We start from the raw sequence: 27,795 nt of genomic DNA, 5'->3' as shown, positions 1-27,795 counted from the left end.
TGATAATATTATATATAATATTATTAGTGGTATGACGAAAACTGTTTTTTATGGTCTTCGAGTCCCAACAAAAAATCGGTGGAAGGTTTAGGATGGTCAGGTTCACCATGCGTAACACAGTATATTATAAATGAGTTTGAGATAGTACAAATAAAAATGCATTACGCTTAACTTATCGTATAATCTATAAAAGTGTAGATTTTAGTATACTGCTATAGTTACTACATGACATAACTAACTAAAAGTGAGTTATATTATGCTCATGAATTCTACTCTACATAGATAATTGTCTGTATTTAGTATATGCTACTACATATCACTATAATAGTCCTTGTATTCGACTTCGCGACATATGTATTATTATAATTATTAATATATCTTAATGGAATTTACTATGTGCTAAGTAATATTTACTATAATTAAATTTATATTATATACACCGACTCCGTAGGATATAGCTATACGCTACACGTATTCATATGAATCGATTTTCGTAAATGTTTAATTTTTTTATCTTTTAAAATGAAATATCAGTAAATTATACAAAAATTAAATTACAGTAGTTATTATAAGTAGTACAAAAAACTTGATATTATAATATTCTCACTCTCAATATTAATAATATACTATTTCAGTTTATACAACTGACAACCTATGGTAACGATTAACGCACAACTAAGTATAACGAGGTTGTAAAGTTTTCCTTTCTATAATTAATAATCAGTTAATCTAAGATAAATCAAATGTAAAAGCCATTTTTACAATGAAATGTTATACGAAAATGTCTAGTGTTTGTTCTTAGAAATTTAAACTCGATGGATGGTATAAAAATAGTTATTTGACTTTTATTATTTCGTATACAATTCATTGAATTTAAAGTGTAATAATACATAATGTATTATATGCTAAAAACTTATACAACCTATAGGTGCGTTATTAACTCAATGGCCGAGGGTCTTAATAATAATAATAATAAAAAAAATAATTATAAAAATAATCGAATTTATGCATATTTTAACCATTACAATTGTTAAAAAGTTATTATTTAATTTTATATTGATAAAAATATTTTTTTTTGTATTGTATAATAAGTTTATCGTCTTTAATTTTTAACATTAGTGATTCTAATAACTGCATTACATTCTTACATTAAAGATAGTTAGATACATTTGTTTAAATTGAAATGTTAAAATATATATAAATACTTATCTAATAACAAAAAGTTCAAAAACTTTAACTAATCATGATTTACAAAAGGAAAAAGAAGTTTTTATTTCTATCTACTTCTTAGTTGATGTCAACATAAAGTAAAAACTTTTAAATCAATTTTTTTTTAATTAACTTTATTAAATTGAAAATTGAAAATAATAATATTTACGATATGGGTAACTTTAACATAAAAAAGTGCATGTTTTTAAAATATTATTTCATAGTTGATTCAATATCAAAAATATTAACTAAAAAAAAAAATGATTGGGTTATTCGTCCTGTACGCAATTATTCGTTTTCGTTAACAGGTGTAGATCACGTAAAATCGGTGTATGTATACGAACGACTAGATGTGCAAACTTTTAGGCGATTGCGAAAACTGTGATATTAAATAATTATTGATTGTGCACCGGAGCTATGTACAGTTATTCAAAAACAAATTGGGAACCATTTTTGCGATACGGTGTAGTACACGTAATACGTTTATAATATTGTGTAAATATATTGGTTTACACGGATTCACACTGATATAGAGATTTATAATACAAACGCGTAATCGATGTAAACAGCGGTGTTGACGAAACTTCTGTCCGCTACGGATTTTGTAGGACACAGTCGTGGATCTTCACGAACGTCTCGGAATAGAACATGGAGCACACCGCCGCGTTGTTGGCGTACGTCATCTCCGGGATTTTGTGCTCAGGGTTGACAGACACCTGTAACGATAAAAACATCGTGTCTTGACGTTATAACGTATAACACATTATTATATTGTATTCGTTCGATTCAATTCAATTACGGTGTCACGGGCAGGAGACCATGTAATAATAATATTATGTGCTCTGCAAACGAGTGTAGAAGACAGTGAGTTGGTAGTCGACTAGCGAAAACAAGTGTTTTCCGATGACAGCATATTATTATATAGATTTGCAATAGTAGTGGAAATTTTCGTTTACCGACGTTTGAGGAAAACAGAAACCTACATAAGTATATGAACGTGCAATTTATCAACATATAAATATAATTTATTCATAGAAATATATTATATTAATCAATCATCCAATAACCGCAATGGTAATCGCGGTGAAAGCATGCTGGTAACATATTAATTATATATATATAAAATTATATAAATATTGGCATGGTGAGAGGGAGTGGAGGTGCCTGAAATCGATAATTCGTGTATACCTGTCTATAATATAATATGTATAATATATAAATATATACATTAATATACATTTTATTTATTATTTAAAGTTTTCAGTCATACGTCTACAATACTTATTACACTGCTAGTCGACTAATGAACAGTTTTCATAGTATCCCTAAAAAATTGTTTGTCTAGTCACGCCATTTCTAACAGTAATAGTCACTGCATGTCATAATATGATAAAAACGGAAAGATCGGTCGAACAACTATTAAGATAAATAAATACAACGTTATCAGAGAAAATAACTCAAGTAAGTATATACTATATACATATACTTAAGGCGTTAATCATTTCGTTATTTTTAATAACTCACAGTATAATATTATTATAATTAGTAAATCGGTTATTTAATGTGTATATTGAAATATTCCGGTTTCAAAAATATTTAAAAAAATTGAGTTTTAAAAACCACATACAATCATAAGAAATATGTTATTTGTTTTCTTCTTCTAATCATTCACATCATGTAAAAATTGCTGTTTTCTAGAACGATACAAAATCGAATTAATCCGATTTTACAACCGAATCAATTACCATTTACCACATCATAACCGTTTACGCGATTCACAGTATTTAGCGTTCTTACCTTGAGTGTATATAGCCCTGGGTTCAGGTCAGTTACGTCCACCCACTGACAGTCGATGTTATGCCGGTAAATATCCGAGCAGTTGACCGATATGCCTTGGTCACCGTAATCAGCGCACGCGAAGGCTGGCCTAGCGCCGTCCGTGCACTGGTTGTCTTCCAAACAAAACGACGCCTTGTGTCCTTCGGCAACCTTCATTCCACCCCCGTCTAGCACGTCGAAAGTGGCAAATACTTCCATGCTATGGTAGTGCCTGCAGAAACGATATTATTATAGTGACCATTAAGGTAAGTAGTGTTATAGGTTTCTTTTCTAAACGATTATATTCATCTTGGATTATTATTGTCTGCTACACGTATCACGAAATATATTAAAAATCAATAACAAACGCATTTCGATATGGATTTGAAATAAAAAAAATATATTATTGAAAAAATTGTAACTCCAATCGTTGTCATTACAAACATTTCTCTGTTCATAATATTATGAGTAACCTATTTATTGTATTATATTCATACAAACTCAAACCGCTGTTTGTATTTATAGTTTATACTAAACGCACTATATTTTTAATGTTTATATTTTCACGAAAAAAACAATAAAAATGCATGCACATCATTAACAATATTATTGTATTAAAATATGCAACGTCGTGGAAAATAACCACATGGACGATATTAAAATATTTTACGTTTCCTCAATTCAATATCCTCGGAGTATATTATTATGTACGCCGTGTCGGAGGTCGGAAAATATGTGACTAGAAAAAAGCCTTTCTGGTATTAGTCACGTAAAATCCTTAGAAAACCATAAATCCCACACCAATATATATATATATATATATATCTGGCCAGTTGTACAAAACTACAATAGTTATAGAATATAACTAAACTTTTTTATTTTTTCCTGACAAACGGAACAGTTAGTGTGAGTATACATTTTCAGAGAATTATATAAAATATTGGTGTAGTAATTCATCAATAAAATTGCTTCTTTTGAGTGACACATTATGATTTATTATGGTAAATTTTGCATTATCGTGTCAATGCACTTGTCTAGATTTGTTTACAATATGTTATATGTTTGTCAATACGTAAAATTATATATATATACAACTATTTGTGTTATCATCTTAAACTTTAAAGCTGGATTATCTAAAAATAAAAATTGTTTTTTTGTGCTAATGTTCTGATGGCTGCACTTGTAAAGTACGAACCACTGTAGTAAACCCGATCGACCGCATTTTATTGAAAACCACAACAATAATAAACATAAAATTGTATTAGTGTTGTCATTATATTGTATTATTGTTATCGTAAATCATGTACATTGTGGTGGACACCGTAAAACCTAGTCAACCATACCACCATAGACGGAAATCAATCTTTAAACATATTCTAACTGCCCAATAGTTCACGATAACAGATTAAAAAAATATTATGTGGGCTGTGGTTTTAAAATAATAGTTATTATTTCTTGAAATTGTATAATTTGTAAAACTCATCCGAATATAATAAGTACTATTCTAAAAAATACACATAATATATTATATATTAATTGTATCATTAAAATAATTATTAATAGTAGTACCTATATAACTTTAAACAATTTTGATTAAAATTAATTAAAATTTCCAAATAATTATCTAGTTAATTATTATTTTAATATTAAAGGATTGTTTCCAAAAAAAAGTTTGTAATACTACTAAATGCATGCTTAAATGATAAAAAAAAATTAATATTTTAAAATATAACTCTTAGGTAGGTATATATTTAAATATTCCAAAAATGAGAATTTGATTAAATTTTTAGTGAATTCTAAGATGATATACTTTGTTGTAAATATGAGTGGGTGTATACAAAGTAATTATTCACTAAGAATATTTACCCTAGTTTTTTAATTCTGTAAAGAACTTTTTGATTTTTGGAATGTTTAAATATACTTATAGACTTTTTTTTTTAATTTTTGAGATTTATTGTACTACATAAAGATTATTATATGACAATAAGAACTTTTTTTGAAATGAAATCTCCGCTTTCTTTATTGTAAATCATTTAATTGATATTTTTTTTAAATGTAGATGTTGTACCTAATTTAAAATTTGAACAAGTAGTCATAAAAGAGTAGTAGTCAGTTATTAGTATTTTTAAATTTTCATAGCCCTTGTTTTTTTTAAACTTATTATTCTGGATCTTTAACAATAAAAAAGGGAATTCTCATTTCAAAAACAGACGTTTTCATCGTTACAAGATATACTTATTAAATAATATAAAAAATCTCAAAAATTTGAAAATATTGGCTTGAAGTTTATATAAAATACCAAAAAATAAATTCTCATTAATTAATTAATATTCAACATTGAAGAAAAAATAGATTAGCACCTTTGGCGACTAACTTTGTATATGTGTAATTACTGTAATTAACTTGCACCCAGAAATAATAGATATAATTAACAAATATTATTAGTTAATTTTTGTTTTAATCAATATTAATAGTTTATTTTTGAATCATTATGATTATACTACAGGTATAATAATTGTTTTAAAAAATATATATATTATTTGTCGGGACAAGACTTTTTCCACGGTTAATTTATAATATTTGTCATTCCTTAATTGTACGTTCCATATTTAAATTGTATACTGTGACTGGAAGCTGGCGGTTACTAAACTCGAGCATAATAATAATTTATATAAGGTGGGTAATAAATATGATATTATTATTACTTAGACGTGACAAAATTACATTTGGTTTTTTTTTTATCATTATTATCAGTACCTATTGTCATAAAACATAACGAGTCCGTGTAATAATGCACTCGGTGTATTATGATAATATTATCGCAATTTGTTTTTCTGTTGAACGAATGTTTCTGTCCATAACTACGCGCGTGATCGACAATTCATCGTATTATAATACGTCAACGGACTTTTGTTTTAATTGTTGTCTTGGCCTACCACTGTGCATACTAAAATAGTTGGGCCCTACACTCTACCTCACCAAAACCACTCGTCGGAAGGGACTTGGATTATATTTTGATCTCGGTACGAACGCATAGGAACGTGTAATTTAGCTCTGTAGGTATACCTATTACAAAGAAGACGAGTCGTGAACAATACCGTATTCGATGTTAATGCGATTCGTTTTACATTTTTCCAGTACCGTTTATCGCCGAAAATCAATAACGTTCGTAATGTATAATAATACATTGTGTCATGACCACTGTTCGCTTTAGACATATTATTAGAATTTACTAAAGTACCCTCAATTATAATCGTATATATATAAATTTTTTTAAATTTAATTTTATAGCGGCATTGAGTGTAGACGGACATATAACATTGTGATATCGTATATGCGATTAATTATTACTATGACCTACAGCTCAAATTCTGTTAAATTTGTTTAGTTATTATTAATTTCTAGAGTATTTTAAACTTTAATTTTCTCGAAAACAATAATTGTTAATACAACATATTTTTTTTTAATTTATCATTTTATTACATAGTTGTTAAAATTACAACTTTTATGTTATACGATTAAAACGATTTTAATGGAAATGGAAATATTAACATGATTTTCAATTAAAACTTTTTTCATTTGAATTTAATATAATATGGAATAATATAGGGTGAAAATGGAATTATGAAATTTACGAATATACGGGTTTTTTCAATTACAAATATCTATTAATTATATTCAGAAGGTTTGTTAAGTAACCCAATTATTCTCTGCTGAGACTAATACTTTCCTTGTATAAAATAATAAAATGTAATTAGGACTATTATCATTTTTTAAGGTTCTCTCTATTATAGTAATTTATTAAATTTATATTTGTATTGATGTTTTAACTTTGATAATAACTATAGTTTTTTTCTTATATAGATCATTATTTTTGCTTCCCTCTTGTATAAAACTTAGAAATATTGTTTCGTGTTTTTCTAACATTTCTCGTTTCTCAATTTATTGATTAAATGTTATTTTATTACTACGTTTTTATGAATAAATATTAATAACAACTAATGTATGTAATAAATAGTTTAAATGTATGTCATTTTTTATAGTAAATGACCAATGTAACTATACGTAAAATCTACTTCAATTACATTTTTGCATCATATCAAATTTTCAAAACTTAATAAAAAACATAATAATAATATACTTGTGTTTATATTAAAATAGTTTTTCTAAAGGAATATTTATTTCAAGATAAAAAAAATAATTATTATATAAAAAAACGGGTAAATATTTAATGATATCAGAGAAAACAAAGGGAACCCCAAGAAATAAAAAGAAACGTTTGTAATGTAAATTTTTCGTATCACAATCTTTGATCAACCAAAATTTTAAATCAAACGAAATAATCTCAAAGACAAAAATTAAAAATGGTAAAAAATATATAAAAAGAAATTAAACGATGATTACAACTCATTTATATATTCTTAATTTATGGACATTTTGTGAAAAACATTAACATAAACTAATGCTTATGAGTTTCAATCGATGTTAAAAAAAAAATTATTATTAATTTTACAATCAACATTATATCTGCAAATGTCTGCTATTTCAAAAACAATCATACGCTCTTTTAATAATTATAGCAACTAAAAAACTGGGTCACGCGTAGCTCATCGATAAGTCAGTGCGTATAAGTACATACAATAATATCGTCGTGACCTTTTTATCTTTTTTGATTTTAAATGTTACTGCCGTTATGAAAAAGGACTATGGCGAATATTGTCCGTTTGAAAGCTCAACAAATATCGTAAGTCGGTATTTTGTATGCCTTTTAAAATGAAAGCTATGGTACTGCAATATTACATTTACACAACAGAAGCTACTATCCGTCAAGAATTGATTGCATGTATAAATAATAGTACGTTTTGAAAAAATATTGGATGTGATATGTCCTTAGTTTGTAGTCAAACCGTGATAGTTTCAATGAAAAAAAAAATCAAGCGCTATATGGATCAGTTATATAGTGTTTAAGTGAAAAAAATTTGGTAGCAGTAATATTTTTTATGAAAAATAAAACAAAATTACACGTCAATGAGAAATATTTGTGAAAATCTACAATAAAAATTTTTATATTTTAAATCCTGATATTGAAAAACAAATTTGTATCAAATCCCATTTTTCCCATCAACTATACAAGTACAACTGGCTATTTGTCTGGGTTGTAACGGATTGAACGTAATATTTCAGCGTTCGGATTCGTCCTCGACCACTACCGACTGATGGCCTGGTTTAAAACTTCATTAATCACACATTTTTTTTTTATTTCAAAAAAAATTGTCATCTCACCTTAGAAAATATACTAGAATGAGCACCAGCCACTGGTTTTAAATCAAAATTCGATGATCACGTAACAAAAAAGTAAATATTATAAGTAAACCTAACAGAAATAATAAATTACATTTTTAGATTATTCATGAAACAATTGATAAATACAATTTCTCGAACAACAACGTCAGATTTAAGTATAGATTATGCCTTCTCCGGTCCGGATTGAATATATATGACCCTACTCTTAAAATACCTAATGAAAATAAAAACGGCTGTATGAAATGATGATAATTCGATATTATCTCCGAAATATTTCATTTTTCCGAGTTCCGTTCGTTTAAATCATTTGAAAAACTGTATTTGTTTTGTGAAATACATAACAAGGCAGTTATTAAACGCCTTGCGAAATCTATAATAATGATAAATTGAGAATACGGTCATCTTGTTTACACTTGAAAATTCAAAAAATTCAAAGTTCAAACAAACGCATAATTTAAAGTCTATAACTAGGCGAACGTGCTCACAACATCGGTCTGTACAACACTCAAAACGCGGTGCCGGAGACTTGTAGTATTTGCATGTTTTAATAACTATAATATTGTATATTATTATAATTTGTTCATCATGTTTATGCATAGCCTGTCTAACACGTACATGTGACACTGATGAAACTGCCACAGATGTTTTGGCACGGCCGGCCGGAACGGAGCGGTACCGACATTTGTGATTTTCGCGGTAAACCGCAGCAACCGCCGTGTGATCAAGTGCCAATCGATCTCGTCTCGCCGGAGCTGGTACGCAGACGACGCCAGGCAATTCTCCTCCATAGCACACTGCAAGAAGTACATCTGCCTGTCCTCCAGGTACGCCGATCTGATCAGTTCGTCAGTGTTCACTGCCAAATCCGCCATTTCTGAGACAAACAATTAATATTGTTATTTGATTTTACGTACTATGCAAAGCAAAATGATATATATATATATATATCATAATAACCTATTAAGTATAACTTATATTATATATTATATTAATTACTAAGTCACAAAGAAAAATGTATCATCAAATATCGATTTTTCTGTACATTATATTATGTACATGACCATAAAGCAAAATTGAAAACCACTATAATATCCATTCAACATGTGAAAATAATAAGAAATAATAAGAAACTTAAATTAATATAAATTAACTAATCAATAATATATTTTTTTTTAAACTGTGCTAGTATTTATTCTGTTTCTCATTCCTTAGGCAAAGCTTTAATTTACAGAGAGTACTACTTTTGGTTTTGGCAATTGAGAATTAATTAATTGATTGATTTCCTAAACTAATATAATTCGATGTCATGGTATACCAGGTGTAGCCTAAAGACAAGTAATCCCGAAATTTAGTATAAAAGCGTTTCCGGTAATTCCAATACAAAAGTTTTTAATTAAAAATGTTGGTTTCCTCACCAAATTCTTGTTGCTGATGATCTTTGAAAACAACGAGCCAGTAAAAAGCTTTTAAATATCATTAGCAACCTTCGCCAACCGTTCGAACACTTTCATTAATTTTATGAAGCACTTTTGTACACTTAAACAAAATACAATGATACCCTTATAAAGACATTTTCCCACTTGGAAAAAAGCAGACTTAAAATTACACCTTATACCTACGGCTTGATAAATATCTTATAGATAATTTAAGACATATTCACAAATCACCAAAAAAAAAAAAAAAATGTAATCACTTAAGTAATATGTGTACTTAAGCTATGTACATAATAATAGAAGACGTAATATATATAACTCAATATTTCGATCACTGTAAAAGTTTTTCGACGATTATCTGTAAACCTGAATAGTAAATTGATGATAAAAAATTGAATTCTCACTAGTCACTAAAAATTTAATTCAGTTCTAATACTAAAATAATATTCATGATTTAAATTTAAAAAAAAAAAACAGATTTCTACATAATATGTTTATTGCATATTGTTTTATTAATGGGAATAATGATGAATTTATTAATATAATGTACAACACTTTCTAAAGATAACTAGTAAGTACTTAACAGAGGAAAAACTATTATTAAAAACGTGACAAACTATACACAACGCAAAAACCAACACGTTATAGAATATTGTTTGGGGAAAAAATGTTCCTGCGCAAAATATTTTTTCGATGACAAAACTTTCAAACTATCTCATTATGCATAATATACCTACCCGAATACCTATCTAAGTCACCTATATAAAGATACGCGTTACTGTTTTTCGATCAGAGGACGTTTTCGCCGAAAAAAAAATCTATAGGTAAGAAAAAAGGATACTCGTTCGAAGCAATCAACTTAACAAGTTTGGGAGTTGCGTGGTCGGGTGATTTTCGCTACGGACCGTCAAATGTTTCGACTTCCTTTCTTTTACAAAGTTTTTCGACAAAAACGTCACCAATGCTGCCGACGACCTATATAGAATGCATATATATATATATATATATATATATATATTATTATATTGACGTGAAAATAAAAACACGAGACTGAGGAAATTTAATTCTGACCGATAGGCCACTTTCGGGTGTTTCAAATTAACTGCCACAGGGGATAGTCAATAATTGATTTAAGAACCAACGGGACCCGTCCCAATGTCGCCATTCATATTTAATACACGGTCCGTCAGTCACGGCAGTATAACGTAGTTATTGAAACACCAAGCCACCACTGCAGACCGCTGACTCCCCACCAAGGGTTTGTCATATCGGCATCGCCTCGTCGATAAATCATATGATTATTACTTCGTAATATTACATGAAATAAATTTTTTTATGGAATGACAGCTGTTAATAAAATATAATTGATACCATGTATTGCGAATTTACGATGAATAAAAAACCCAAACGACAACGAACTGTCATCATTGTGAAAACCCATAAAACGAAACATTTAAAATATATACATGGTTGATTCACCAAGCACACTCATCATCATTCATCCGTTTAATAATAATTTTTCTTTTCAATTCTATATATTTTTAAGAATACTCGAGGAACATATTTCCAAATTGTGGCTTATTATTGCGTTCTGTGTCATAGTTATACGCGTCATTCGACTGAAAAGTTTCGTCGATTAGTATTGCCTAGAATCATGCCTAGCATTGTATTGTCGTTTAGTACATACTCGCTGCGCACATATTATATTTATAATAATTATCCAAACTCTATATATTATTATGATTTTATTGTAAGGATATAAATTTGTACCAAATGGAACCGTATAATATGGTTAACGATTATTATACTACAACGGTTGTACCTGCATTTACTATAATAGAAAATTGTTCATGTTATAAAAATATACGTCTCATAAAACATTAAGTTCAACACATTAATGGCTTAATGTACCTACCTATATATATATATATATATATATAAATACCTAACATCATTATAATCATATTCTATTGCTGAATTCTTGGACAAACTACTTGGTATTATATCCATTTATAAAATAATAATAATATAATAGGTATATTGGTACTTTGACACAACCTATAATACTGCAGGGTGATCGATTTAACGCAAAACACTCATATTATTTTTGAAAACACCAACGTTTTTTTAAGTATTTTCATCACAAGAGAACATTTTTTTGGAAAGAAAGATGTACCTATTTATTATCCTTAACAATTATTTTAATAACAACATACATATTTAATCACAATATATCCCTAAGCAGAATATTTTGATTCGTATAAATCTAATCTAAATTAAATAGCTTATTAATTAAAATTAGACATTTTAAGTTTAGATAAGTGGAATAGTGAAACAACATGTTGAGTAATAACTGCCATGCATTGTTGTAACACTCAACTTTGCTCATTAAAACTTATAAATTAAAACATAAACTACTCGTCCAAAATTCGATTTTATGTATCGAAGTACTCCAAAAAATATTGTACTTTGGAGTGGTCAATTAAAAATGTTCATTGAAAAAAGTAAAATATTAAGAAATTAGAACTATAAAATTATAAAAAATTAATTTTTTTATGAAAATATTATTTTTAATGACATAAAATCATGTAAAAATAATATTTTCGAAAAGTTTATAGTTTTTAAAATCATAAGTGAACTTCGTTGAACAAATCATTAATATAGTCTTAGTAAAACCTATAGTAAGTACATATTGAACCATTTCTGTGGAACAATTTTGTGAATATTAATCTTAACAGAAACTATGCGTATATTCTGTTGTCGACCGCGTACTTAGCTACGAAATGAAACGCGTTTTAGTAGTTGGTACTTTCACATTAAATAGTTTTGTTCAAGTGAAATATTATACATTTTTTATCCGATACAAATATCCGAAAATATATTGTAACAAAATAAAAACACCCGTGGGGGGTTGACTATCGAGGATAATGACAATTTTTAACATTGTATAATATCGACCAGCTCACATCGTGGAAAATAATATTCAATTCAAAAAAATAAATTAAAATAACTCATCATCTCATTTTCAGTTGCAGTGTTCAAACCTACTGAAAATGTATATTTTATGAAACACTCACTATTTTGCGCATTCTGACGAGAAGTAATAATAATAATTAAAAAAAAAAAAATGCAACAATACAATAATGTATTCCAGTGTAAATAAATTATGTGTACCCACTCTTGGTTAAAAAACATTAATAAATAAATATATATATTATATAATATATTTATATATTACAATTACATATTATATAGGGGTAGTGAGTATTCATATTTGTTCATGTACATGTATGCATAATACATTTTCAACACTGTTTCGATGACACTTAATGAAGAGTTTTTTACAACATGTTGGATTTTTTTCTATAGTAATATGTTTTATATAATTAAAAAAATACTTGTATGGATTGTTTTACTATAAAATACAATTTTAAATTAGACGAGTACTTACAGTGGGTTATGTAAAGTACGCAATTATATTATAAATATATATATTTTAACTGAATTAAAATAAAATACATTCCGAATACCTACAACTATTACACCGTTGCCGTAGGTTAATTTCACAAATATATAGGTCATGACAACTATTTTTCAGTTGTTCACATATATTTTAAACACAAATTCTCTATCTCTAAATGTTTATTACCATTCCTCGAATATTCAACTATACGCTCGATGCTACTATTTATTTATGCATCACAATTTGTTATATTTTTAACGCTTTTTAATTCTGGCTATTCAACAACTAAAACGGTATGCGATTATATTATGGGTACAATATGAATCGACATAATCATTTTATTATGATTTTATTTTTTACCTTAACATATACAATATTTTAATAAAGATGCCCTACAGCAGTTTAAAAAAAATATATATCCAATTTTAATATAGGATCCCTTAGCAGACAATAAAGTTATGCATGAATGCCATGAATAACAATGAACAATTTAAAAAAATATTAATTTCTTGTTTATTGTAATCATAAAACATTATTAATAGTTTAATAAAAAATTTCATCGAATCGAAAATAACTTTACCTAAAATACGTCCTGGAGATAAAATTGAATTCGCAAAAAATAAACCACCCAAGCGACCTGGTTTTTAAATTGTAAGAAATGGTACATAAAATGGTATAATTCCTAAAAAAATGCACGTTTTCATGCAAGCCTGTCTGACATCCGAACAGCATTGAAAACACCACCAACAAACTAGTAAAAGGTCGTATATTTGATGATACTCTTGTTAATCATATTATATTTAACACGTTGTGCTCTATACATAATGATGTATTATAATTTATAATCAGTGCCTAATCAAGCGCGCGGCGATACTATTTGTATGAATGACGAAAATCACTCACCTCGGACACACACGACCGCGGCTACCGTCTCTTTCCTGGTCGAACACGTTGCCTTGTGCTGGTGATAGCAGTTAGCAAGCGACGATTCGTTTCCAGCACATTCGACTGCCGACAACACGACTGGAAGATCCAGCCCACCGAACCGGTCTGTTTGGAAGGCGGCTGCTGCATACCCAAGCCCGATGGAACGGCACACGACCAACGCTTCTAGCACTCCGAACCCGTCGCCGCATATCACGCCCCAACCTATAGTGACATCAAAATTAAAAACACTATTAATTTAGGTAAGATCAAACGTCAAAAATAACAATTAATATAATATATGATTTTTCGTCGAACAAAAAATACAATGCTCGAGTTTTAACTACGGAGGGCTTAATTTTTGATTTTAATACTTATTAACATTTCGGTGAACTTTTGTGAACTTAAATAATAAATGATTATAACTTTTTAATTATTTGTGAAGTCAGAACTATAGTATTCACTATACGTTATTCCAAGGCTAAATTTTGTCATTGTATGTTTTTTCTCTTAACGCGATCATAAATTATTTTCGTGATATCAATTATCGAGAAAAATACTCTTACAAGAATATCAATGAACAAAAAATATATAATATTGAACAAATAGTTAAATGTTATAAACAATTATATAAATTATTTAAAATTAATACAACTGGTGTAAATTGTACATCCTTAAAGGGTATTACTAATGATTACACAACTAATCTAAACTTTAAATATTTATATAAAAGAAAAAAAACTTTAATCATTAGTTAATACTTATACATTATCAACTTTATAAACAAATATTTTATTCGTGTTGTTTATCAGATGAAGAAATGAGAATTACAGATAGTTATTAAATAAAAAAACAAAAAACATTGGATTTATTTTTCCAAAATTAAGTTTTATAACGTCATCTGTGTTATTTGCAAAATTACGATTTTTAAGAAAAAATTTAAAAAATCGAACAATGTTACTATTGTGAGTATCAGCTGTAAATGAATCACTCTGTATATATAAAATATACGTATAAAGGACACGCTCACCTATATAATAATTTACTATACGGTATCAGTCTAATATTTTAATAATATATATCTATAACGGTTTTCTCTGTGTAATAATATAGAGCAAGTAGTTTTTTTTTTTTTTGAAAATCGATAAGAACAAAAACGACCCTCTCGCATGCCCATGCCCTCCCAAACACTCGAAAAACATTTTAGAATTTACTACTATAATATATACGCGCACACACATACACACTGTTCCGTTCTCATTGTTTTCCCACAGCCTTCTTTCTGCACCACCACCGCCCCGAAACCATCAACGCAACTCGCGCGAGAAAAACCCGATTCCCACTCGCGTTCCTCTCGAGCTTTTCTTTTACTTTTTTTCCCTTTCCTTTTAAAGATAACTCGTCCTCTACCATCGCATTTTCCGTCGAAATGAAACTTTCCGCGTTCTTTATAACACTATATAATATCACAATATTATATTTTGTTGTTTATATATATATATATTATATGTATTTATTATCACCGGCCGAATCAAACGCCATCGATATAAGACCTACAAATATAATATGAGTATATATATATATATAGGTGACGTGCTTACGTACAAATCAGCAGACAAATTTCTTTTGTTTGTCTCGGTTTATAATGTTTACCCGATGTGCTTTTTTCGATAGTTTTATCCTGAACAAATTGAACGAAAACTTCTGGAAAGTATAATATGCTGTATATATAGTCGTGGAACTCGTGACGGCAAGAATGTCTGTACGGTGACGCCGCGTGTCCCAAAGTATAAATAAAACTCAATCAAGAACCGTCTCCGTCCACCCGCGTGTGAGTATAACTATAATACAACATGTATCTATATAAATATTATCAAAGTCACCAAAAAGTTAGTGATATATTATACTTATCCGATCCACCACCGGCCTGACACATATTTGAATAATACTGTTATTGAATTGGTTTATTTTTTAAAGTCTCCATGTACGCGCCTTAGCGATTCGCGCCAAATTCAGATTTTTATTTGGCACACGGATTGATGTGAAATATACCTACGGTCGTTTAGTAAAAACTCGCAGTGTAGAATTTCACAGAGCAGATAGAGTTAAAAATCATACCGTTACAAACGTTAAATAGCAATAATAATAATAATAATAATAATAATAATAATAATATTAGCCGTTCTATCAATATTACGATTCGATTGGAGGAGAAAAAATTATTAAACAAAATGACTACAACGTTAATTTATACTTTTTCGTTATATTTTTACTTATCTCGCAATCGGCTACCCGGTTACGAAGTCGGAAGGGCACGGACATTTTTTTCGTACAAATATAAGTGACCGACTGTAATTTATAATAATTTTGAAACCACAATAAACGCCGTCCGCTGAGCTCGAAAAACAATATTGCAACATTTTATCATCGTTTATCGATCTCGAAATCGGACTTTTTATACCTAACACTACACATCAAAAACATTCACCACAGATGACTGTAAATAAAATTTAACGTCAAAGCTGTATTGTTTTGGAGATTGTTTTTTCTTCGATAGTTTTTCACGTTGACATTTTTTATGGCTTTGAAAGAGGTCGGCAGTATACTAGTCACAGTTAATGCCGAAAAATAAAGTCCTATATTTTTATCATGTTTGCTTATTTTAAAACCTTATTATGAATTCTAAGTTCTTACAAAATATACAGATTTTAGTTCAAATCAATGACGACTTAATATGTACCTACCAAAAGATTTGAGTATTTAACCAACGTAAGGGAATTAATGATTTATTGAATATTTAAGTATAAGCAACTTAATTCGTGAATTCGTTTAATATTTTACTAAAAATGTTAAAAAAGAAATTATAGATAATAAATTATTAAAAAAATAAGTTTACACGTTTGATATGATTACTCAATACAATTTTTCTAGTGCTTTTCTAAATTAAGTAATTTTTTTAAAATAAAAATAAATAATCGCAGTATTGGTTCTACACGTAGTAAATTATTATGTATAATATTTGTTTATAAGTCCATCAGTGAAGTTTAAAAAAAAGAAATAATAGAACGTTCGCAAGTCAAAATGTTCAACAGTAAAGGTGCACGCGTTATTAAAGTATAAATCATTAGCGTTCGCTATTCAGTGACAGGGTAAATCTTTTTATTTATTATTACAATATGGTGCATCCATAATTTTTTAGTAAAATGTGTCATAGTATTATATTATTATTCTATTACAATTCTGTTGTATCTATATGTGTGCTGGGCAAAAGGATAACCACGTTTATTTGATGCAATGAAACATTATTATGTTAGACAAAACCTGTGCAAGTCTAGATTATGCAAATTCCTTATTGCATTGTGTTTCGCTATACAGTGGTAATTTCAATTTATATCAACGACCGAATGATTAATTTATTCTAACAAATAATGTATTATTATTGATTTAAGCGATATTATATTAGGTTTATAACGTACTAACATATTTCTATTTCAAAATAATCGATTTTCGCATGAATTTAAATTACAAAATTGCAAAAAAATTCTATATATTCTATAAAGAGTCATAATTTTATTGTAATTTGATGAATTACATACACGAAACTATTTTATCAACTAATTATTTTGTATTTCTTATTATATTTTTATAATATATCATTATTATATGATTTTCTGTATAATTTTTAACGTATTTCGTTGAGTGTGGTACATTTATCTCAATCTCTGACGTGTAGATGAACATTTTCAAAGGATTTGAACTTTGTTAAACATTTAGGATATTTGTTATGGTAATAATCATTTAGGCGAAATTCGGCAGATTTATAAGCTACCATGGTAATGGTCGATATATTGTAAATTTGTTCATTGCAGAAAACGGGTAGGGGGACAGTATCGCCTTAATAAATAGTTATACTCTGTAACGTTACTATATTCATTAGAATATAGTAACGTTACAGAGTATAACAATTTAGTTAACGCTTGAAGTTCGACAAGAACACTTAGTCAGCGTTGTGAGAGGGAACAAATTGCATTTGTTAATAATAATTAGGCTTATGGCCAAACAAAACGAATTTAATAGACCTTCATTTTTAATTAACTAATATCTACGTTGCAGAAGCTCAACACTTTTTAATTGTTACAGCGTTTAAAATAGCTACCTACTTTATTTCCGAATAATTTTCTACGTTATTGTGCTTTTATTTCTGTTTCATACCACCGCGATATGATTTATTATATTTTATTTGCTTTTAAAATATTTCTTTTTGCATTCAATACAAATAACCCGCAGTTAACATACAATTACATAGATTCAACTTCGATTGAATAGAAAACGTGATTTAGAAATTGTCTTACCTTCAAATTTCTATGGCAGTATATATTTGTGAAACAATATTAGTAGTCAACGAGATACAATCTTATACTATACTGAAACTCACAAAATAATTTATATTTTAAGAATCATGATTGTTGGTAAAGATAATTTTACGTTATCACTTTAAAATTAATGGTTTTTTTAATTGCATTGAATATTTGATGCATTTGTCGAAAACAATGTAGATGTTTTAAAAATGTATTAAATAACTTTTTACGCATCGTATAAAAATACATTTAAAAAACTTTCACCCTATAGTTACTTTATATTTTATGGTTTCTTTATTAAAGACAAAATGAAACAGAATAGTCTGCGCGTTAAACATTCCGACTTTTATACGAACGAGCTAATAAAAAAACGATTCGTGTCAATAGAAATAATCAAATAAGCAATTCAAGTGGACTGTACAAATAGGTAGACGTAAAGTAATTTTATTTTAAAAAAAATATAAAACGAACTCTAAAATAATTGTAATATATATTTTTTTTTTACTAATATTTATATTACTTGTATTAGATGTAATTATTTATAGGTGTAAAATATACAGAAATATGCGCTTTCGTTCAAATATCGTAAAAAATGTTCAAATGTTAAAGATACTAAAAACTACTCTTTTGGAATTAAGGCAAATAACGAACAACACTAACGAACTGTAAATATTTACCAATGACTTATTTTCGAACTAATTATATAACAATTGTCAAAACAATATACAAAATATATACAATATATATCCATTGTAGTATTTTCTTCGATAAACTAAAATGTATATATAGAATTTTTGTTAGCGAATGATAATAATGATATTATACAAATATGTGACTCGACATACCGTCGTTAGTCTTTGCTTCCACTCTGCCTTCTTCCGATGTCCTGCCTCCAGCCAATCGCAATTGAATATCCGATCCCGAAGTGTCCTATGCATGAAAAATAAAATAAATTCATTTTCTATAATCCAAACTCCTTTTTTATGAGTTCAAGACTATAACAATAATAATTTTTAATTTATGTAACAATCTGAAATATTTTTCATTACAATTTCCATACAGCATTTTTTTTTTTGGGGGGGGATTATATAATATTTTTTTAGTTTATCAAAAGTTCAAAATCGTATGATAGCCGTGACTATCGGTAATAAGTTTATCGGCCAAATACGATATAATATTAAATTATGTATAATAGATAAGTCGTGACGATATAAGAATCAATATTTGCGATATAAATGTCGAAAAGTGAAATTAAATTCAAAAATCAATAATACAGTACATGGCGAACGGCTTAAAATGATTAAGGTATAAAAGTGAATAAAAGGGTATAATTGCCATTACTTTGATCCTGTTTTTTCGGACGACTTTTTTTGCCGAAACCGTCACTGCAGGCACAGAGTATTTGGGCTTTTCGGGTTCCGGTGAACCGCACACCACGCCAGCTGCCTCGGACGGATCACAATCATTCTCGCCCCAACTATCAAACCGGCACTCAGAAATTTCCATCTCTTGACCGCCACACTGAGTATTGTCCATCCAATACTTTCCTGCACGAAAAACAATTACAACCGTTATTATTAATAGTTGTTAGTCTCCGCCCACATATAACTATAATAATAATAATAATAATATAATATCAATATAATTCGTTTAGGTGTCATCATAATATAGGCAATAATAATAATTATTATTTTATAATATTATGACGTTTTTATCATCATTACTGGCTGTTTGACCGAAGTGCGAACTATGCGTAACCCTCGACGTGCCGTTGTAACCGAGTTGTCTGCACACCACTTGGCCTTCCCGCGCATCCCATTCGTCATCGCAGATGGCGCCCCATTTTCCAAGGTGCATGATCTCCACGTTACCTGTAACAATAAAAAGAAAAGCTAATAATTGAAAATTAAGATCTCCATGACCATCTATATGATCGGCACATAAGGTATGTAAATGTTTTCAAACCGTTTTTTATATAATATGATAACTATTGTCTATCGTTATTACTCGTGTGTAATTATTAATTTACCATAATTCCACGACAGTTGAACATATAAATAGAAAAAATTTCTTGACGTACATAATATTATACATTAATAATGTTCGATTTCGTACTCCGTTATTTTTTTTTTATCAAAACTTTAGTAATTCTAATACCGAAAAAATGCATTAAAGAATTATACAAACTATATGTTTATAGTTGTGCATTCTTTTAAACAGTTTAATAATATTAAATATTCAGATAAGTTTATGAGGAGTCTCGTCATTTCAATCCTCGACATTTTTGTCACTGTGTATTTTTTTGCACGTATTTCAACTGAAGACTGCATTTAAAATACATGAACTTCAATTCAACAATTAGAATTAAATAAAAGACAACGAGAAAATTACTACAAGTACTAACTTGAGAACAAATTCAAAGAAGGTGCTCTAAACTAATGATGACAACGTTGTGATCTTGGCGTCTTGCAATCGACGAATGTAGTTACGTAGTTATATATCTAGAGAACAATATATTAAATGTCAAATTATTCAAAGGACCACTACGTTTCTTGATGCTGTAAATTGATTTTTTTTTTTTTTTTTGTAATCGATTAAGTCCTAATGTGCGTCTTATTGAGCAAGCACCTCACATCAGTCACACAGGTTTCCGGTTGAAACATAAACGATTATAATAACAGAAACTGATATTGTTGAATCGACGTAAAAAAATAAAATATATAAACCATGAGTTGTGTAGGTATATCGTTAAATGTGAAGCGTGTGAGTCGTATAATAGGTACCTATGAATATAAAACATATCATACAATAATGCCATATGGGATTTTGATACGCCACGCCTGCCTTTCCGTATTTACGACCACTATATCGTAACCCGCGGTTAGGTTCACCTCGCGATTATATTATTACTTTACTATATTATTGTAATAATATTATAAAAATCGAATTGCTCGTGCGAGGCCAACTGCGACGGCTTTTACGACCGTCCAGGACCGCGTAATCGTATTTCGATTACACCCGCTTCGTGTAGTGATTGTATTATATGCTCTTAACGTTCGCGATCCCGGTACGCGATAAATAATATTAATATCATAAATATATATATATCAATTGTCCGCACCGCACCGCACACGTCGACTAGCTCTTTTATTGTTCCGCACGACGAACGCGAATCCATTTTATTTTTTCGAGACCAATAGTGAACCGTCACGGTTTTATTTGACAATGATATTATTATTTTATGTTTACATTGTATCGTTTATATACGATAATAAACGGTGATTTTATTTATACTCAATTGATATATTACACAGTTGTTCTCCACAAATGATCAAACCCGTTTTTTTCATTTAATAAGACATTTATTAAATTCTGATTAATCAGAAATAGAATTTCTTGTACAGTTGTTTATCTGTGTATTTATTTTACTATTACCTGGTCCATCTTTTAAAGTTAGTATGCCTAGATATACAAGTCACTGAAATTATTTTTATGATTTTAAATATTCAAAATCTGCTGATTATACTCATAACAGTTTATAACATAATATAATTGTGTAATTTTAAATACATGTTTAATGGATAATTTTACTGAAAATATTGATATATTTAAACCAAAATAATTCGAACGAGTATTTTATGAGTTATTTAACTTTGTGTGTTAAGGATAATAACTAGTATATAATAAATAATAATATATTTATAAGATGTAGGGTCTACAATGAATTGACAATATTGCAGTAAGTAGAGCAAAAATCTCAAAATGTTTAGAATATGGTTTTTATGTATATTATTTAAAACTTCCAAAAATCAAAGTTTGAATAAATAAATCGTAAAAGGAAAAATGGGGGTGAGAATATTTGGTGAATCATCCTATATACTTATTAAATTCTATATTTTCTAAGCTGTTGTTCACCTACCGTTACCGACGGAAGTACCTAAATAATTCAGAATAATTTTGCTTAAATTTTGTGCTACCTACCTTATTTATTGATCAAATAGTTTAGTAGCTATATATCATATAAGTAATCGCTAAAAGTTTAGTGGTGCGAGGTGGTGAGGTGGAGAAATATTTTATCATCCCACGAACGTATAATGTACGAATATTTACCGCTCCTTTAACTATAAGCGCTTATAGGAGATAAACTATTTATTAAATATTGAACATAAATACATTCAAATTTATTCTGCATAATACATAATATCATAATATAGGACATCAGGATTATAATTTATTTGAAAATCTAAAATTCAAGTTAATTATTAGCTATCAATTTATTTTTATTAGAAAGTCGCGATTTTGAAAATTCGTATAGATAATATTATACTATATTATAATTTATGTATTTTGTGGTCTATCAAAAACTTACAAAAAAAAGTAGACAAATGGATGTCTTTTTTTCTGTACATAAGGTGTTGATTGGATCACGGTTATGAGTGTGTTAAATTTGAATTCAATGTTATATCATTTTAGGTATATGAAAATCATTGATACTTACTGTGAGCAGAGACACAAACTGTCAACTTATGTCACTAAGTATATTTCATAACATATCGGTTAGATATAGTTATTAAATTCATGAATTTACTTTTAATATTACGATATGTCAATATAATTTTTTTCCGAAAATATGGCATTGATTATATTATTAAAATTTAATTATTATAATAATACTATATTATATCGATTTATAAAACTCATAATTTAATAACATCTTTCTGTTAATCAGTAAAAACCGTAAAAGAGTAAAACTAGGTTCATAATATAAATAAAAAATGTAGTTTCATAATATTATAGTAAAATTCATAACAATAAAAGTAAAAGTTTTAAGTTCCACGAATAATGTTTTTGATCTATATGAAAATAATTAACATTGTTATTAATTGTTAAAATAAGTATTTTTTTTTTTTATCAAATTTTTACTTCTTCAAAAACTTTGAAAAATTATTGTAATTGTATACTTTTTTTATTTTTTAGTTCCAGTATGAAATACTTATGAGGAATATTATATTACATTTTCAAACCTTCGTTATAAACATTAAATATTTATAAGTTTTTTTTACAAAATATTTGTGGTTTGTGATTTTTTTTTGATTTTTATTTTGTAAAGATTTAAACTTAAATGTATATAAAAAAATATTGCGGCATATACACAATACACATATATATTTTTAATAATTGTATACAGATAAAAAAAACATTTTACATAATATGTGAGACCTTGTATTTCATTTTTAATAATTTTAACAATCGAATACTTTTTATAGACATGTATAGGGAAAAAAATGAAAATTTCAATTATATTATATAAATAGTTCAAAAAGATTCGATATATTTTTAAAATTAAACCATGTATAGAAAATATTTTATTATATAAACACTTAAAGAAAGCGTCATGTTCTTATGGTTAGTTGTTTTGGAATTATAACAAGATAAAAAATTAATTTTCTCGAAAACTTAATTAGCGTAAAAATGTCTGTATTGCCTTATCATTAATAGAAGTACTGAGAATTTAACAAAAAAAAAAATAAAAATATTATTAAAGCATTTTTACTGTCCTAATAGGTACGTTAGAAAAACGGCAGTCAGAAAAATACACACATCATTGTAAAATCAATACATTCATCGCCAAGTTCAAAATCTAAAATTAAGTCTTAAACTCAATCCGTATTTTAAAAATAATTCAAATAATTGATAATTTAAAAGAAAATAACTAATTTTTTTAAATCTATTATTATGCATGATAATATGTAGCAAAAAAATAAAATAAAATTGCAATAAAATTACAAATTATCAACATTTTTTATTACTGTTATAAGAAAGCAAAATATTCCATTTGTTATAATAGTTGTTGCTTCATTCATATTTACCATGGTTAGCTTAATATATTAAAATATGTTTCAACATTTTTTTTCTTCAAATAATTTAAGTATTTGATAAGATAATTTTATACCTATAATTTTTCATAAGATGTTAAATGTCATCATTAGCGTAATCTATTATTGTTTCTACAGCAAACGCATCCATTGGATACATAAATAAATAATAATCACCAACACATAGTGATTTAAGTCCTGGACTATATGTTAATTTTAGTTACGTTTATACAATACGTACAATACTGTGGTACAAATAGGTACCTATTATCTCATCTATACTCAATAATGTTCAATTTTCCCCGTCGCGTTTTCGATTAGACCAATTAATTACTCGATTGCAACAAAACGCGACTCGACAATCGAATCGTAGCCGATCTAATATTATTGTTACTATAAATCTTTACGAGTTATTAGATGTACAGCACTGTGGTCCTGATGGTATCCAATTAAAACTCGATCTACATGATACATTCGCTCGACAAAACCCAAACAATCGAAAACGTACTAAAATAATATGGTATAGGAATGGACACGGACACAATACATTTATCAAAGACCCTATTCCCCAAATTTGGAGGATTTTCAAGATTCTATATTGTTCACGCCATTTGTTTAAAAAATTATTACTGTGATAATACTGTGATAATAATTGATAATCCCACGGAGCACAAGCGCCACCAATTATGCACGATAACGATGTGTCATATTTTATTTATTTAATAGCACTATATGCTCGATTACGCTTTTTTATTAGCTGGTTATTTCAATTAAATGTATAACTGCAGACGGGCGAGCCAATGCCGTTGTTTTCGTATGCGTCTTACGCACGAGCGTTATAATATATAATATTGTTTGATAAGTATAATAATACGGTACCGAATATAATATTATTTTACTCGGATAGGTACCTCTATAGGGTACCGCGTAACTACGTAAGGCCGTCGTAAAGATTGATGAACTATATGGATCGTCGGAACGTTTTACGACGACGGCGAGACGCGCACAACACAATATAATAATAACGTGTGTGGTGGTGGACCCGTCGATAACGCGTGGCGTCGTGTCGGTCTACGCGTTTATATATATTTTAATATTATATAAAAACCAAGAGGGTAATATATTATATGTTTTCTTTTTTTACGATTGACGAAATAAACTACAGACGGGGAACGGTGTTCGTCGGCCGCAGACGGCGGTGGCGGTGTGGATGACGACGACCGCGACGACGGCGGGACGGGCGCCTGTATAATATAATAACACTCAGCCCACGCGGTTGGGTCCGAATGGTCTAAAATCCCATACGACGTATCTTCATTACGTAACATCATGTAGGCACCTGCCAGTGGAATATTATCATCGTGGACGTGTCGACATGACGTGTATTCGACAAAGACCTCATTCCCAAATACGGTAAACGCTTTTTCAGCACGCCTCGACTCCCCGGCGGTGTTCCGACTCATTTCAAAAGGGCTGTTTTTTTTTTTTTTTATATACGCTGTTAACAGGTCAAACGAAATGTTAGATTTCATTCATCGAAATTTTCCTGGCTTAAATGAAACGCGTGATGCTTTAAAATATTGCTCTTCGGTACGTCCTATTTGTGAATATGAATCAATTATATCAGTTCCGTATCAATCAGGTCTTAAATATAAGTTAGAAAAAAATCTTTCATTTAAATTTCCCATGACCAGGAAACCGTGCATTCTTGGTATGTACACTAAATTTTATTTATTCCGAACCTAAAAATACTGTAAAAATAAGTCGTTAGCGATTAGATTTTATTTTATTTGTTCATCTCACCAAAAGTTATCCCATTTAAAATATAGCCCAACTTCACATTTCCATATTTCTATAACTTATAAGTATTTATTTTCAATTTTGTTATTATATAATATTTTATTATTATTTTTTTATGTTATTATCATATTATTATCAATGAACGTTTGTTTGTATGATCTAATTTATATTATTAGGACAGGAAAATAATTTAAATTTATGTGTACATATTTTATTTATTTATATTATTATTTATAATGACAAATGACCAACAATTTATCTCATCCATCTTTACAGCAATATTATAATCGAAATTTCGCATAATATCATTCGAATTCATGTCCCGTTTGATCTGTTTTTCAGCAAATAAAAACGTCTCAATAAATTAAATGTGCCTTGGGCTAATAATACGAGACAATGTACCTATAGTATTTATGTATCATCAAGTACTTAGTTGGTATTTTGAAATTATAATTTATACCACTGCTGTTTGACCTAAATAATATGAGTTACTGTCAATTATTTTGTACACGTCAATAATTTTTTTTTTATCATAGGAACTTAGTATGGATAAAAATGATAAACTATGTGTTGTAACTTCAATTTATAAGAAGCATTTTTCCGAGACTAAAGTGAATAACTAAAGGTTTGAAAATATAATACAAGATAACATCATAACATGAAAAGGTATAGTAAGGTATAGTTATAAACAAATAACAAATTGCATTACAACTATACAGTACTTACGTAAAACCTCTATAAATCTAATAATTAAAAGAAAAAAAAACACTAAAATATCTGAAAATCTATATTTTTATGATTTGCATAAACAACAATAAAACGTTTTTCGTCCTGATTTAATAATAATTACACTTTTTAAAAAGGATAGTTTAATTTTTCAATGCGATTTTGTTTTGGAATTTAAAAACAAAATAATAATATATACTACTCAAATGGTTAGATTAATGAAAAACCAAATATAAAAAAAAAAGTTATTAAAAACTCGAAAAAGGAATTAAATACAAACTAATTTTTATTATTAAATAATAATAATATATTACCGTGAAATATTAAAAAAAAAAAAATAAAGTTATCATTTCAATACATAAGGATACAAAATCAATATTAAATTATACGTTTTGTCAAGAAATACATCTTTAAACTATTTAAGGTATGCGCGTATCGTTATTTGTATTTGTATTATTTGTGAATCATAATAATTTCTAATAATATTAATTGGTACCTTCGTACTCGGATTCGCCGTCGACTAGTCTCACCATTCCCTCGAGACTCTTGTGGTTCTTCAAATAGTTTTTGATCAAGTTCGCCCTCCAATGGTGTCTGTGCTTGACGGCCCGTCGACAATCGACCGCCGGCTCAAGTAGCGATAACAGCCCCAGCGCTAGCATGAATATAACCATCATCACCTCCGCCGCCGGACGACGACCGTTGGACTTCCGTAAATCGCGATCGCGGCAACCCGACGTCGCGGCGGTGATCATGTCGTATTATGTGCGAACTACTGTGGACCGGTTGATGCTTCAGCAGTGAGACAGGCGTGATACTGTGTCGATCGCTGTGCGGTCTGCAGGACGAAACCGATATGTCGTCTCGGATTTTTGTTCCCACCA

At 28.5% G+C, this 27,795-nt stretch overlaps 1 protein-coding gene across 1 annotated transcript; it reads right to left on the bottom strand.

Moving 5' to 3' along the window:
• Positions 1–818: 818 nt before the first annotated feature.
• On the bottom strand, positions 819–27,795 carry LOC132922398 (lysyl oxidase homolog 2). Its single transcript, XM_060985892.1, has 8 exons — positions 27,408–27,795; positions 20,234–20,380; positions 19,851–20,056; positions 19,355–19,439; positions 14,131–14,376; positions 8,947–9,205; positions 3,007–3,259; positions 819–1,925 (listed from the first exon to the last, which is right to left on the bottom strand). The coding sequence occupies exons 1-8, from the start codon at positions 27,664–27,666 to the stop codon at positions 1,803–1,805; spliced, it is 1,578 nt and encodes a 525-aa protein (XP_060841875.1). The 5' UTR covers positions 27,667–27,795; the 3' UTR covers positions 819–1,802.

Source organism: Rhopalosiphum padi, chromosome 2 (assembly GCF_020882245.1).
Source record: "Rhopalosiphum padi isolate XX-2018 chromosome 2, ASM2088224v1, whole genome shotgun sequence".
In the NCBI taxonomy this organism is placed as follows: domain Eukaryota; kingdom Metazoa; phylum Arthropoda; class Insecta; order Hemiptera; family Aphididae; genus Rhopalosiphum; species Rhopalosiphum padi.
The sequence above is the reverse complement of the archived record's forward strand: the minus strand, read 5'-3'. Positions and strand labels throughout refer to the sequence as shown.